This window comes from Mastomys coucha, unplaced genomic scaffold (assembly GCF_008632895.1).
Source record: "Mastomys coucha isolate ucsf_1 unplaced genomic scaffold, UCSF_Mcou_1 pScaffold16, whole genome shotgun sequence".
NCBI classification, from domain to species: Eukaryota; Metazoa; Chordata; class Mammalia; order Rodentia; family Muridae; genus Mastomys; species Mastomys coucha.
The window spans coordinates 1,731,146-1,747,669 of NW_022196898.1; the positions used below are offsets into that span (position 1 = coordinate 1,731,146).

Genomic DNA, 16,524 nt, shown 5'->3' on the forward strand with positions numbered 1-16,524 from the left:
AAAAAAAAAAAAAAAAAAGCAAAACAAAAATCCATCATAAACATTTTTACATATTTAATTGTACTGGTTCTTCCTTAAGCATAACCTTTCCTTATATAATATAGCGGGTAATATGACATGAGGCCCCAAACACTGACTCTGCACATCAGTGAAAATGTAAACAACTATTTGTATAAAGTGTTGAAAAGTAGGGAAAGCATCTCAAGACAACTTTTATTTATAGATATCAGAACCAAAAGAAAAATATTAACTTGGGCTTCCTAGCCCAAATGATTAGAACAATGTTTCTATATAATCCCTCCAATTCAACAAACAGAATGGTAGTCAATCAGGCCAGATGCTGTGTCGCATCCAGGTCACAGTAAGACCCACACTCAACAATGCACATGGAGGACAGTGAGGGCAATGTTCCTCCTCCTCTGCATGAGCACTGAACAGGTGCCCAGCTTCTTCCCTCCTATGGAAAAGCCAACTACGTACCTAAACTGCGGAAAGAATGCCTAGGAAAACCAACGATGTACCTTAACTGCGGAAAGGATGGGAAAGCCAGCGATGTACCTTAACTGCTACCACTTTTGCCTCAACCCAGAGTGGAAGGCGGAAGGTGTTTCTCTGTCTGACTCTCTTCTCATTTTGGAAACAGCTAAATCTGTATTGTTTCAATTGGCTTAAAGCTAACCGACAGTTCTTTACTTCCCTTTAATAAAACTAAGGACTCAGACACAAACCTTCAAAAGCCTTTACTCGCCTTTCTCCCCACACCGAATCTCCTTCGGCAACTCAGAGAAGCCTTGTTCCTCCACACCTTTCCATTTCTACCTGGTTGATTACTCCAAACTCTTCACAAGTAGCTTTCTCAGAGAGGCATTCTCTGATCTCCGTGGGATTCTCATGTTCTCTATTGCCATATATGGCACTACACTTGTTTAATCTTTTCTACAAAGCTGAAGGCCTACTGAGAGCAAAGGCTCTTGTTTGCCACATGAAAAGTCAGCTCTGACCAGGCACACAGCAGGCCCTCAGTGAGTGCAGGCAGATCACTAAATGGATGCCAGGCCCCGCCTACAAGTATGTTTGGTAAAACATTCTTAGCTATAACCTAGGACACTGCAACCTTCCTTCCTCAGCCACTCCTGGAAAGCTGGGGGTTGGTCAGAGAAAAGATGAAAGAAAAGAAACGGGGCCAAAGTATGAACAACATTGGGGACTACAGTTAATAAAATCAGTTTGTATTAGGGATGCTCATGAGAAAGCAGATTTTTATCTTCTCTTCTCACAGAACCAGACATGTTTCATTATTATTCTGCTTCAATACAGTAACCATTTTCCTGCCCAGCATACATGTGTCGCATAGCACCACGTTGTAAACTCCAAACATGTAAGTAATAAATTTTAGACTGTACATCATTATATTACAGCCTCTCCTTAACCAAATTAGTAACATTTCTAATAGACACACATTTATCTAGCAAAATGAAGTATTTTTTAATAGTTTTTGTCTTTATGAACACTGTATTTTGTGTCTGTGTATATGTGTGGTTGTCTGTGCGGGATGTATGTATGTATGTGTGCACATTCACTTGTGTGCGTGTGAACCACACAGTGTGTATGAAGTCAGAAGACAACTTTGGGTGTTGGTCCTCATCTTCCATGTTGCTTTTGAGACAGATTCTCTACTGTATTATTTCTGTTTCATGAGCCACTTCTCCAGCCCCTCCTTAAACTAGTCTTCCTTTTTTTTTTTTTAGTTTTTCAAGACAGGGTTTCTCTGTGTAGCCTTGCTTGTCCTAGAACTTGCTCTGTAGACCAGGTTGGTCTCAAACTCAGAGATCTGCCCTGCCTCTACCTCCTGAGTGCTGAGATGAAAGGTGTGTGCCACCACCGCCCAATGTTAGTGTTTCTTTTTTTAAAAAACTGAAGAAAAAAAGGAAAGAAAAGAAAATCTTAAGTACAAAAGAACTGGTACTATAGTTTCTAAAACAAAAATCCTTCCTAGTGACCTCTTTTTAACATATTTTTCATTTTCTCTATCTAAAACACATGTTTGAGGGGCAATGATGGTGTACACCTTTACTCCCAGCACACATGAGGCAGAGACAGATGGATTTCTGAGTTTGAGGACAACCTGCTCTGAATTCCAGGGAAAACCCTGACTCAAGAAACAAACAAACAACAACAACAAAAACATACAAACAAACCCACAACAACTAAAACACTGATGTTTACATAAATAGTACTTTAAATGGTTAGTTTTTATTTCTGCTTACCAATTGGCAGAACAACTACTTGCTTTGAGCCATTTTTTACTTTGTGTGTGTCTATATGTATACACACACTTGTACTTGAGTACCCAAAGTCTAGCTAGACAAGGGCTTTGGGTTATCTAGAACTAGAGTTACAGGCAAGTTGTAAGAATCTGGATGTGGGAGCTGGGTACCAAAATCAGGTCTTTGCAAGACCAGCAGCCCTCTTAACCACAGAGCATCTCCAGCCCATCTGCCTTGTTTTTAAGGTAGGCTCTAACTGCACAGTATGGGAACCTTTAACTAAGGGTCCTCCTGCCTCAACCTCACAAGTGCTGGGAGTGCAAGTGTGAGCCATCACACTCAGCAAATGCTTGGGATTTTAGAATCTTGTCTTGAGAGGCAGTGAAGAAGTCTGAAAGCTAAGTAAGCACACATAAGGACTCCCCACTGCATCCCTCCCCACTGCAGCCCTCCCCACGGCAGCCCTCCACACCGCAGCCCTCCACACCACAGCCCTCCACTCTGCATCCCTCCCCACCACAGCCCTCCACACCACAGCCCGCCACTCTGCAGCCCTCCCCACCACAGCCCTCCACACAACATCCCTCCCCACCGCAGCCCTCCACATGCAGCCCTCTACACAGCAGCCCTCCACTCTACAGCTCGCTCCCATTTATCACAGACTAGGCATTCTAATGTCTAATTCCAAGGAAATGGAAATTGGCTATTTGGAGAAGAGTCATAATTATAAAATATCATATTTCACTAATTCTATGATGCAGTTTTTCACACTTTGACATCTCTGAATTGGGATGTGCCTTATGATTGATGGTGTCTCACCGTGTGTAAGCTGGAAGCATCTTCTTCGTCTACTGCTATAAAAGTAATGTTTTTAACTACTGATGGCCTCTCACACTAAATGAAACATAGATATTAAAATATTAAAGCTCTCTCCAATAATGCTTTCTAGATAACTTTAGAAACAGTAAAAATATAATTCAGTTAATTCCAGAAAGAAAACTCAATTAACTTTGAGATTCATGTTTTACCAACCCCAAGAAAACAGACAATTGAAAGAAAACATTTTAAAGGACTTAGAAAATGTCTGTGTTGGAAGAATCTGGAAACAACAGAAGGGAGAGATCTTTTCTGAGCGCAGCTTCAAGGTCTCAGACCATCCTGGGACTTATACACAGCAATAGTTACAGGGCAAGGCGGTGGGCACAATGTGGGAGAAAACTGCTTAGGTGAAAAATACTACTTTATTACTTCTTCTTAAGGAGGAATTTTTTGCCATTCTTTTTTTTTTGGTTTTTCAAGACAGTGTTTCTCTGTGTAGCCCTGGCTGTCCTGGAACTCACATTGTAGAACAGGCTGGCCTCAAACTCAGAAATCTGCCTGCCTCTGCCTCCCAAGTGCTGGGATTAAAGTCATGTGCCACCATTGCCCAGCAAATTTTGCCATTCTTTAAACACAAATATGACAAAGTAGATGAAATAATTGGATTGAAATATAACACCATAAACATTCTTAATAAATTAAAAGCCGACCTACCAGCATTGTCTTGCTCCTGGCTCAATCTGTCTCACCTTCAAGTGATCCTAGGACTGGGGCTCCTTTCCAGGTCCCCAGTTTCTCAAGCCGATCTTCTACCTCCCTGTGGCAACAATATTTCCTAATTAAGAGAGTCCTTTTGTGCCACAGGGAGGATTTCTGATGGTATGACAAACACGGAAGTAATCACAGCTCACCATAAAGTCAGACTAGCCTAGGAGTCTTCCAGACAGAAATCCGGCTGCTGATATTTCAATAAGGAAATCTGACTTTATTTTTCCAGACTGTGTTTATAAACCTTTACTTTTGTTTATTAAAAAGTAACCATTGCTTTCTTATTAAGTTGCATACAAAATCTTATCCTTCTAAATTTCAACTAATCTTTAAACAATTCAATTAAATTTTTGTTGCTCACTAAAACAGCTTTAAATATATTTGTTGTACACTTGTGATTGTGTGTGTGGGCATGCGTGTGTCAGGACAGGTTATGGAAGTCAGAGGTTGTTCATCTCCAAGCATCTATCCTTTCACTCCACCATGTGGGTCCCAGACATCAAACTCAGGTCATCAGGTTTGTGGTGGCAAGCGCCTTTACCCACTGAGCCATCATGCCCACCCAGAAAAATGCATTTTTTTTTAAAGCTTCTTGGTAATTAAGTATGAAGATAACTTTTTATGCCTTGTGGCTGAACACAAAGCAAAGTCTCACCACAACTACTCAAAGGAGAGATGCAGAGATGCAGGAGCCTTAGAAAGACTGGAGATCAACATATCTACTTGTGATGCATTCCAAGAACAACTAGAAGAAAATAACACGACAACTTCACACAGCAGCTCTGCTGAGCATGACAGCACAGGGAAGTGCTCCAGCTACATGGGAAGCTGGGGCAGAGGACTACTGGAGCCCATGACTTAGAGCCAACCTGGGCAGCATGAGACATATCAAATAATAATAGTAATTTTTAAAAGATCAATCCATGCCAATACTAAAATTGTATTATTTAGATCTTTAAAAGTAGCAATCTGTCTCACTGCTGGTGATGACTTTCAGTTTGTTTATTCTTCATAATATTTCCTAATTTTTCCATTGCTCTTACTGTAAAAAAAAAATCAAACTTAGGTATGACCAAAAATTATTAAAAATCAATGATATATATGACCATGTTCAGGTATTTTTGGATGACTTTCAAAATTCTGAGTAACATTAGGTCATTCAACAAGGGAATACTTTATATAAATTTTTACATATATTATTCTCCCTTTTTCTTTCTTTCCTTCATTTACTTGTCTGAAACTGAGTCTGGCTCCATGTAGTCGAGGCTGGACTTAGTCACCATCCTCCTGCCTCATCTCCCCAAGTCCTGAGACTGCAGGAAAGTTTCACCACACCTGGCCATAAAATTGTTCTTCACTAAGATACTAACTTCAAACTCTAGTGCTTTCTATTGCCTGACTTCCTTTCACATGTTCAACACACACACACACAAAAACCCACCACACACAATTTCAAGGTTACTTTTATCCTCATTATGAAGGAAAAGAACACATACAAGAGCCACATAAGAAAGTAACTAAATCCAGATGGCATAATGGAAGGTCAGAAGAGTGATTAATGTTGAAAATAACAACTGTACAAAGTCTCAGGTATGAGGGCCTAGAACAGAGAGTGCTAAGCATATTACAGGTAAGGAAATGGAAGAGGAAGCTCAGTATGTTTTGAAAAGTCCTTGTGAAAGGCAGGCAGGAAGGAAGAGAGCTAGGAGAGTAGAGTTTCCACAAAGGACGCACTTCTGGATGACTTGAGGGCCACTGAGCTTGGCAGAAGACTGGCCTTTGAAATCTAGCAAACAAAGAGCAGTACAGTGGCTGACAAGGAGAGTGAATGTAGTCGGCTGGCTGTCCAGTGCAGTGAGCTGTAGGCTGACTGACCAGTGCAGTGAGCTGTAGGCTGGCTGTCCAGTGCAGTGAGCTGTAGGCTGACTGACCAGTGCAGTGAGCTGTAGACTGACTGACCAGTGCAGTGAGCCAAGGAAGAAGGACAAGGAAAAATGCTTGCTAAAGTATGTGTTCCTTTGGGTTTTTTAATGTGGAAATGAAAGGAAATACAACAGATGTAAGCAAAGTTAAATGTTCTGACTGAATACACTACAGACCCGTCAAACTTGGAGACATACAAAAGCTGCTAATGACGTCAAAGGAAGACTTGTTCAAGAATTGTCCTGTAAGCACTTCTTTTCTGAAGTCCTTACAGTCTTAAATTTCTATTTTATAATTGTGAAACACTGGAAAGTTTAAGCATTGCCAACTGAGTGATATGGAGGTAAACGGAAGGCAGAGGTAGGCAAGCAGAGGCAGTACTCCTTCCTGCCAAAGAAAGATCCTCTCTCACCCAGGATGCTCTCTCATATTTGCTTCTAGAATTCTTCATGCTTTTCAAATTGCAAACATTTCTAGAGGAAATTGTTTAATTGTATGACATTTCCTTATCCACGCCCATAGGGAGATTCTGCAATTGCCTTTTCCCTCGGCCTAACTAACTTGTTTCCAGGGCTTCAGTGAGGAGGATTCCCAAATCTGTCTCTATCCTTTGGTCAGTGAGCTGCAGCTCCACTAGGCAGCTTCCATCCGCCCTAGCTCTCTTCCGCCTCAGGAGAGCAGCTGCTTCGATGGGGCTCACACAGCTTCAGACCGGGCTTCTTCAGTGGAGAGACTGGGCAGGGACTACGAAAGGGGAGAGTAAGACTAGGACACTTAACCTGGCCCCCTCACTGTGGCACTGACATCCAGCCAGGTGCATCCTTGAATAATGTCCCAGCTTTTGCCAAGCTGATTCCTCTTCAGGGCTGTGGCTTCACATTTGTTAGTTGTATAGTTCGGCCCTCCCCTGAGCCCCAGAGCCAAGAATAGAAACAGCTCTGTTGTAGAGCGCTGAGCACTACCCTCCTCCCCCTCTTCCATCCTAGGCTTTCTTTTACTAAGACTTCCTTTGTGATGAAATCCTGCTTAGTCCTTTATGCATCTGTAAAGACCTACATATTTCTTCTTAGATACTTACTTCAACTCAAAGTCAAACCTGACAATTAAGATAGTCTGCTTCTTAAAACCATCTTTCCTTCATCTCTCCAGGATGTCACCATCTCTTACTGTGGTGAGTAGCCCCTCCCTTGTCTGGGATCAGGTTACATCTGACTGGGATGATGTGTTTGGAGCCCCACGGTTCCTAGGGCCACTACTTCAGTTTCTCAAGTCACCTTTCTCTGGTCACACCAGCCAGTCTTCGGGCCTCTCCCAAGACAATTTCGATCAAATGATATTTGTTTATTTTCATATGGTACTTGAGATTGAACCTAAGGCCTTGCACATAGTAGGTAAGCACTTTGCCACTAGGCTATCTCCCAGCCCCATTCAGCCCACATTCAGAATCCACCCTCTATCCAGAGATGCAAGGTCCACGGTAGTGCGTCCTCTGAAGGGCCTGTGAGTCTTGCAGCTGCTTTGTCTGCTTCATTTCTAACTCTTCACATTCAATAAAACTGACTTCATATCTTTATTATTTTAAAATAAACAGTAAAAATCTCTGCAGAGAATCCAGTAAGCGCCTCCCCCTCCTCACGCCCACCTGTCAGCAGACCAGGAGTTAGTTCAAGCCCCCAGGAACAAGCCCATCCACCCTCCACAGCTTGCTGCTGCTCCTAAAGACTCTTTATCATTACTAATCTTTAGTACCTCCAGCTGCTTGTGATAAAATTAGATGAATACACCTCTTTTAAAAGTTTTACAGGTCTCAGCTTTTCCTACAACATTTAAGAGGATATTAGTATCATCAATAAGCTCACAGAAAAAAATGGAGATTTCTAAAAGAAAGATAAGCAAAATAGACCAAACTTATGATCAAAGGGAGAGTCCTCTTATACACAGGTAATGAAGGGCCAAGAACCTACCACTCCAACCTGCTGAACAGTGAGGATGGGGTTTCTGGCACAGACATATAAGGAGTATAAAGGAATAAAAGAAGAAAAACTTCAATGTGACTACCAGAGCTTAAAGACCAAGTTAACTATGTATTTAGGCTGATAAAATATGAATCATAAGCCAGGTGTAGTGGCAGACAACTTTAATCCCCAGACTCAGGAGGCAGAGGCAAGAGGATCTCTGTGACCTGGAGGCCAGGTGGTCTTCTAAGAGATTCCGACTCAAAACACACAAACATGCCGGGTTGTGGTGGCATACGCCTTTAGTCCCAGCACTTGGGAGGCAGAGGCAGGTGGATTTCTGAATTCAAGGCCAAGCCTGATCTACAGAGTGAGTTCCAGGACAGCCAGAGCTATACAGAGAAACCCTGTCTCGAAAAGCCAAAAACAAAAAAACAAAAACAAAAAAACCACACAAACACACACACACACACAGAGAGAGACAGAGAGAGAGAGAGACAGAAAGACAGAAAGACAGATACACAGAAACAGAGAGTGAATTATAGTTTAAAACATTTACAAGGAAATCCTATTCTATATATTTTTTTACTTGTCTGCGCTCATGATGTGTGTGTGCACAGCTCCTGTGTCTTGGTGCACATGTGGAAGTCAGAGAACAGCTGTGTGGAGCCAGTTCTTTCCTTCCAGCTCATCACAGGTCCTGGGGATCAAACAGACTGCCAGGCTTGCAAGACAAGCCCCAATACCCACTGAACCAACTCAGCAGCCCTTATTCCCTCAATTCACCAAATAAAAATGGAGGCCTTGTGTTCCTTTCCATTTCCTCTCAGTCAGTTTCTTTTAAAACATCTTCATATTTAGAATTTCAGTTACAAACTTTAAATACTAAAAGAAATGACCCTCCCATCCCAATCCACCAGCAAATGGAAACAGACTCAGCTAAGCCATGGCGGCCCTTTCCCATCTGTCTATGCTCTGTAAGAAGTACAATCCACTTGAAGTATGTGGATCTTTGAAAAAGAAACAAACTCAAGCTCAGATTATCTAATATTAAAAAGAACTATTTGGGGGAGCATAAAACAAAAATAACCTATGGTTACTAAAAATAACTAATAATCCTTGTAAAATCATTAAAAGCTCATGATCAAGCAAGCAAATGAGGGCGAGAGCAGTTAAGAGCACCAACTGCTTTTCCAGAGGTCCTGAGTTCAATTCCCAGCAACCACATGGTAGTTCACAACCATCTGTAATGGGATCCAGTGCCCTCTTCTGGTGTGTCTGAAGCTACAGTGTACTCATATAAATAAAAATATAAAAATTAAAAAAGCAAGTGAACATGTAAACTGAAGTTCTGAGGAACCTTTCCCATTTTAGAGTAATATAAGTGATTTGACTAACATTTCCTTCTACTGTTTAAGAAAAGCGATCGAGCTGGGCAGTGGTGGCACACGCCTTTAATCCCGGCACCTGGGAGGCAGAGGCAGGCGGATTTCTGAGTTCCAGGCCAGCCTGGTCTACAGAGTGAGTTCCAGGACAGCCAGGGCTACACAGAGAAATCCTGTCTTGGGGGGCGGAGGGGGGGAGCGATCTAAAGAACAGCATTGAGAGCATTCAGGGTACAGCAGAACACATGGGTCATCCCAGCTCTCAGGAGACAGAAGCAACACACCTGTACCAAGTTCAAGGCCTGCCAAGGGTGCCAGGGCACTCAAAAGAAGATAGTATTAAATATTAAAACACAATTTGTCAAAAATAATTGCAAAAGCAACTGGTTTTTCTCCATGCCTGGCATACTGAGCCCAGGCTGGCCTTTAAATCCACAGCCCCCTAGAGTGTCAGCCTCCGGAGTAGTCAGGTTATACATGTGCCTCACACCTGGCCCAACTCCAAGCCTCCCCTTCAACATCCTCTAATGTCTCTGTCCTCTGAATAGAATCATCACCCAGAACTCATTTACACTCATTGACTCAATGACTGCGTTACACTCATTTCTTATTCAAAAGTACTTTAAATGAATGAATTTAAATTAATGAAGAATTTATTATCAATTACACAGTTACATTTGTTAACCTGCTCTGGCATCATATACACTGACCACCCTGATGCTCTATTTGTACAAAACCTATATGGTTGTTTCATTTTTTTAAAGTTTGCAACTTGATGCAAAAATCAATCATTTGAGTAAACCTTGGGTCTAGAGAGATGACTTTATGTGCTGCCTGTTCCTCCAGAAGACCAGGTTCAAGTCCCAACACTCACATAATAGCTCACAACCATCTGTAATGTGGGTACCCATCAGTTCCAGGGCATTCAATGCCCACATCTAGCTTCTGCAGACAAAACAGCCTACACATAAAATTAATAATACACATAGTAATAATGACCTAATTTTTAAGGAAGAAAAGACATTCCTGGACCTACACTTCTCCCTTCAGCCTGGAAAACACTCAAAAAGAAGCATGCCATCCCTTAGAGCAAGGCACCACTCCACACACATCATCAAGTCTTTTGGAAGTGCTTGGCTCCCTGACATCAGATGAATCAGTCTGCACTTCCCTGGAATTTTGCTGGCACATCATCCTTGCTTGGAAGAATAAGAGCTCCTAATCTCTAAGCTCGATAAAAGAATGAAACTAGAGAACAACTGAAACTAATAGCTAGCAGTACCTAAGAGGGCACCACTGGGCCACCGGAACCAAAAGACATCAGACACCCAAAAGCTAAGTGGGAGAGTTCGCTACCTTTGTAGAAACACAACTAAGTATTTAAGAATTTTCAAGCCCATTAGAAGTCTCAATAAGTAAAAGTACTAATGAACAACTGAGTTTCTTCTATGAGATTCACATAATAGAAGGAAAGAAGAATTAATTCCCACAAGTTGCCTCTGAACTATACACACACACACACACACATACACACACGAGGAAGGAAGGAAGGAAGGAAGGAAGGAAGGAAGGAAGGAAGGAAGGAAAGAAGGAAGGAAGGAAAAAAGGAAGGAAGGAAGGAAGGAAGAAATTAATTTCACTAGGATTGTAAACCAATAAGAATTTTTCTAAAACATTACCAGATTATGATTTTTTTTGTTTACTACTATGTAAGTCACTAAAATGATTTAGGGAGATTTTTCTTCATGATCACAGCAAAACCAAAAAGATTCCCTAAGAATTACACGCACTAATCCCCAAACACACATATAGCTGACGAAGTACACACTAATGCAAACACCAGGATGTCTAAGAAGACAGAAAAGGAAGAGCAATCCGACAGGCATAGATGCTTCAAAAAAAAGGTACTGCTCCAGCAATGCTGAGTCAAAGAAGCTCAACCCATTAGATAGAGAACACGACCCTCATTTTTTTTTTGATTAGAAAATATCACTCTTGTATACTAATGTACTGATTTTTATAAGTAAATAACTAGTGAATATCTGTAGTTAAACAAAAAAAAAACTTTTAAGGCTGTAGTATAATGAAGAATTATAACATACATTCTGCTATACTTATATAAACTCTCTTTAAACAAAGATTTTTACACCAATATCTATCCTATGCTAACTGGAATTTTATAATAGGTTCTTCAGTAAAAGATTCCCCAACAATAAATAGTAATACTGAAGTTTACAACTTATTGGGCTGGAGAGATGGCTCAGCAGTTAAGAGCACTGGCTGCTCTTCCAGAAGACCTGGGCTGGGTTGCCAGCACCCACATGGTGGTTCACAACCATCCTTAACTCATTTCCGGAGACCCGACACCCTCTTTTAGCTGCCACGGGCACTGCACATATAGCACAGACATACATGCAGGCAAAACACCTTTACACATAAAATAGATGACTCGTTAAAAGAGTTGTAGGTAACAAGGACTCTGTGATGTCTACCTGTTTCTGAATTTTCCGTCTCAACTTCTTGTTCTTCCGCCACATCCTGCATCATGTAAGTCTCGTCATCATACACCAGCACCTGGGCAGCGTAGCCCTGCTCTAACCTCGCACTGGGGACTGGCTCCACAATCACTGCCGGATATTCAGGGACTGTGTCACCTCCCTACAAAAGCAAAGTGAAAGAACAATCAAGTTTTTTGTTAGACAATTCTGGATTTAGTTCTGAATCGGATTCACACATGTCATTCAGTCCGCACAGTGTCCTTCGTGTGTTTCATATATATATAAAACAAAGAACTGGAGAGGCTGGCTGTGATGGCCTTTTAAAGGCTTAAGAGACAGATGAAGCAATCAGGCTCGTGGAGTAAGAGCTAAATTCAAAGCATGCATACTTCACTCTTTTGTGAAAGTTCACTAAAGCAAAGGTAAAAGACTTCATTTTAAGACTTACACTAAGGAACACAGATGCTGCAACAAACAAAAAGAGCCAAGAACAACAAGCCCTGGGAAGAAGGGAGGTGGGTATCAGATGGGTCAGCAGACACGAGAGAGCCAGAGCACAGCCTAGCAGCAAGTCAAGAAGGAACAGACAGCTCAGTGGCTAAGACCACTCACTGCTCTTCAGAAGTCCTGAGTTCAATTCCCAGCAACTGCATGGTGGCTCACAACCATCTATAATGAGATCTGATGCCCTCTTCTGGTGTGTCTGAAGACAGCTACAGTGTACTCATATACATAAAATAAGTAAATAAATCTTTAAAAAAAAAAAAAAAGAAGTCTGGCAGTGGTGGCACATGCCTTTAATCCCAGCACTTGGGAGGCAGAGGCAGGCGGATTTCTGAGTTCGAGGCCAACCTGGTCTACAGAGTGAGTTCCAGGACATCCAGGGCTATACAGAGAAACCCTGTCTTGAAAAAAACCAAAAGCAAAACAAAAAAGCAAACACATAAACTTAACAAAATGTTTAAGGTACAAGCCAGAGACAACCCAACACAAGAGGAAGACAAGAGGAATTTTCCAGAAGGCAAGACAATCTCAAGGATATCTGCTCTGCCCGCAATTAAAAATCAACAGGTCAGACGAAGGAGCTAGAGAAGGGACCCAAGGAGCTGAAGGGTTTGCAGCCCCTTAGGACAAACAACAATATGAACTAACTAGAGCTCCCAGGGACTAAACCACCAACCAAAGAGTACACATGGTGGGATTCATGGCCCCAGCTGCATATGTAGTAGAGGATGGCCTAGTTGGTCATCAATGGGAGGAGAGGCCCTTGGTCCTGTGAAGACTCTATGCCCCAGTGTAGGGGAATGCAGGACAGGATGGGGCAGAGGGTAGGTTGGTGAGTAGGGGGAGGAGGGAGGGAACAGGGTTATTTTGTTTGTTTGTTTCCGGAGGGGAAACCAGGAAAGGAGGTATCATTTGAAATATAAAGAAAATATTTAATAATAAAAAAAAAATCAACAGGTCAGGACTACATCAATCTTGATTTTCAACTTGACTGAACTGGGAGACATGTAAGAGACTATTAACAAGTCTCATCCCTAGCTGCATCTGTGAGGGTGTTTCTAGAAACAGTTTGATCATGAGGACTCTGGCACAGAAAATGGCCTAGCCCACAGGCAGATTCAAACTCTGAAAGGTAAGACGTGGAAAGTAGAGCCTAATCAGAGGAGAGGATCACTGGAGGCACACACCCTTGAATAGTAAGTGCCTCTTGGTCTCCTCTCCTGTCTGAAACTCCTCTGTTTCCTGGTCACCAAGAGACAAACAACTCGCTCTCAAACCTTTCCACCATGACATTCCACCTCCCCAGAGGATGCTGCTGTCAATGACTGAAAAGGCCAACTATAGAAAATGTAAAGGGGCCATATGTGAAGTGTCTCCCGTGACAACATGTATAAACATGTATAAACAGTGGCATCCTTCCTGAGGACACAATGCCAAGGAGAGCCTGGTCCAGATTGCTATGACATTGGCCTTGCCTTAATACATGCGCTCACTGACATCTGAGATGAGTGACCAACCTCACAGTGGGATTTGGGAGGAGCTACCATGATCCTACACACACAAACCACAGACAGAACCCTCTATCTGACCATACATCTGCAGAGCCAACAGGCCCATGCTAAAGCACTTCCCGATGACCTGATGACTTCCAGCTACCCTGTGATGATACTAACTTGGCCTGGAAGTGAGCCATGCTTTACAAAATAAACAATTCACTGCTCAGGAGCATTATCATAGATGCTAAACTATAAAGAAAGGTACAGAAATGACAATGTACATAAGGATGACACTTCTGAAAACAAAGATGGGATATATAGGAGAGGGGCACAGTCCACTTCTAAAACACTTGCAATTGGTGGTATATAATCCCAGCACTTGGTGGTGGAGGAAAGATAAGGTCAAAGGCATCGTCACATACACATCACATTCTAGACCACCCTGGGCAAACAAAAATGCGGGCAATTACTCCATCTAACCTGAATGATAGTAATGTACTGGGGCAGTTTTCTTGGCTTTTACTAGTGTCTGGGTGATCGGGGTTTCTGTATCATTTTTTGAGACAAGGTCATGAAATTTTATATATATATATATACACACACACACACACACATATATATATATATATATACACACATATATATAATATATACAATATATATATATTATATATATGTTATATATAGTATTGCCTCATACTCTCAATGTTATTCTTAAAATATGTATATATTTATATGCACTTCATTGTCTTTAAAACACTTCACCAAAAATTTAATTTGTGAAATAGACTGAAAAAAATTTTAAGGAAATATCCAGAGGCTGGAGAGATGGCTCGGCAATTAAGCACACTGACTGTTCTTTCCAGAAGTCCTGAGTTCAATTCCCAGCAACCACATGGTGGCTCACAACCATCTGTGATGAGATCAGATGCCCTCTCTGGTGTGTCTGAAGAGAGCAACCATGCACTTACAAACACAAAATAAAATAAATCTTTTTTTAAAAAAAAGGAATTATCCATTTACTAACAATTTCCTATTTAGGATAGGACAGACTATGAGTCCAGCTTTTTAACTGAACTCATAAAAGAAGAGAGAAAAAGAGGAAACAGAAAATGCTGCTCGCCAACTGTGTAAACTAACAGCTGTGCTGTCTGCACTCCCAGCTGAACCTTACAGCCACAGCAACATCCCCTAAACGCATGAGGGAGCATGGCCCAGAAAAGACTCCTGAGTTCTCTATTCACCAGCAAGAGACATCAACGCACTCAGCAGCACCGAGCTTATGCTAACCCAAGCACTGGTTATTTATACAAGGGAGTTAGAATTACTTCCTTCCTCTGAAATTCTACAGTATTTTTTTTTCTTCCTTTCAGAGAACAGGTTCACTATGTTGCCCAGGCTGGTCTCAAACTCCTAAACTTAAGCAATCTTCCTCCAAATAGATGGGACTACAGGTACATACATGCCACGGTCCCAACTATACTATATTTTAGAAGCAAATTTAGCACTAGATGGCTTTATACTGTGAACTTCCCATCAATTCACACAGAGAAAAGAAAAAGGGTTCATATTTGTCATGGCATAAAAATACTAAAGGAAAAGTTCATAGTTCATAGTTCAAGTAGTCATGGCTACTTGTGGTCGCATTCATGCAGCAGCATCCTGATTCCTACAGTCCCTACTCACATACTGTCATGCACTTCAAAGTTCATGCTGGTCTCCTGGCCCTTTCCTCCCCAAAGCTATGCACCCTCCTTATAGCCTGTTCTCTCCTACTGCCACTCCCCCTCTTTTCAGCTCTCCTTGCCCCCCCCAGTCCCCACCCAGCCCTGCCCCTTGCTAGGCTCTAGGCTCATGGGCTCTCTGTCACTCTCCCGCTGTCCTCTGCTCTCTGCTATCACTTGTTGTCTCCACTGTTCCCCCCACCCCCCACCCCTCACCCCCACAGCTCTTCTCTCTCCAGCTCTCCCACTCCCTAACCCTGCCCATGTCTAGTTCGCTTCCTTTTTCCTCTGCTCTCCACTCTGAGTTTCCTCTGGGTGCTTATTCACAATAAAAACCTTCCCCGGTGGAGCATGTCAGCAGTTTCTTTACCCAACCCCTCACAAATAACCTCAACTTTGTAAGAATCTACTTCTGCCTCAGGACCTCAAGTGCTGGGATTACAGATGAGTTCCAGCATGTCTGGATCACAATTTTGAAACCTCAAATCTTACACAAATAGTACTCAACAAGCTTGAAAAGTCGATTCCACTGAATCAAGTTATTTTATCTCATACACAAAAACTCACACATGCACAGGCATACACAGAGACATACACACATGTAAAAAAAATGTATTTTAAATCTTGTAAGCCAGGTGATGGTGGCACATGCCTTTTTTGAAAAAAAGATTTATTATTATACATAAGTGCACTGTAGCTGTCTTCAGACACACCAGAAGAGGGCATCAGATCTCATTACGGATGGTTATGAGCCACCATGTGATTGCTGGGATTTGAACTCAGGACTTTGGAAGAAAGGTCAGTATTCTTACCCACTGAGCCATCTCGCCAGCCTGACGCATGCCTTTGATCCCAGCACTCAGGAAGCAAAGGCCAGCCTGGTCTACACAGTAAGTTCCACGACAGCCAAGGCTACACAGAAAAACTCTGTCTTAAAATAAACAAACAAAATGAATCTTTAATAGAGCCAAACACAACAAATAGGGCACCTAGACTAACATGTAGTCCTGTCTGTACCTGCCCCATCCTCCTCCTCCTCCTCCTCCTCATCGCTTTTTTGCGTCAGGGTCTGTCTGTGCAGACCAGGCTGACCTCAAACTCAGATATCAGCTGCTCTGCCTCCTGAGAGCTGGGATTAAAGGCATGCATCTCCACTGTGTCTGTGCTTTTTTTTTTTTTTTTTTT

At 42.1% G+C, this 16,524-nt stretch overlaps 1 protein-coding gene across 5 annotated transcripts in view; it reads right to left on the reverse strand.

Annotated features, from left to right (window-relative positions):
- Positions 1–16,524, reverse strand: part of Elf2 (E74 like ETS transcription factor 2) — an 85,672-nt gene that overhangs the window by 42,132 nt on the left and 27,016 nt on the right. For 4 of the 5 annotated variants that reach the window (XM_031376203.1, XM_031376201.1, XM_031376202.1 and 1 more), the window contains exon 4: positions 11,610–11,775. In XM_031376203.1, coding sequence (XP_031232063.1) covers positions 11,610–11,775 — 166 coding nt within the window. Of the gene's footprint in view, positions 1–3,800; positions 3,892–11,609; positions 11,776–16,524 lie in introns of those variants that run through there. The other variant, XM_031376207.1, reaches the window with a different exon arrangement.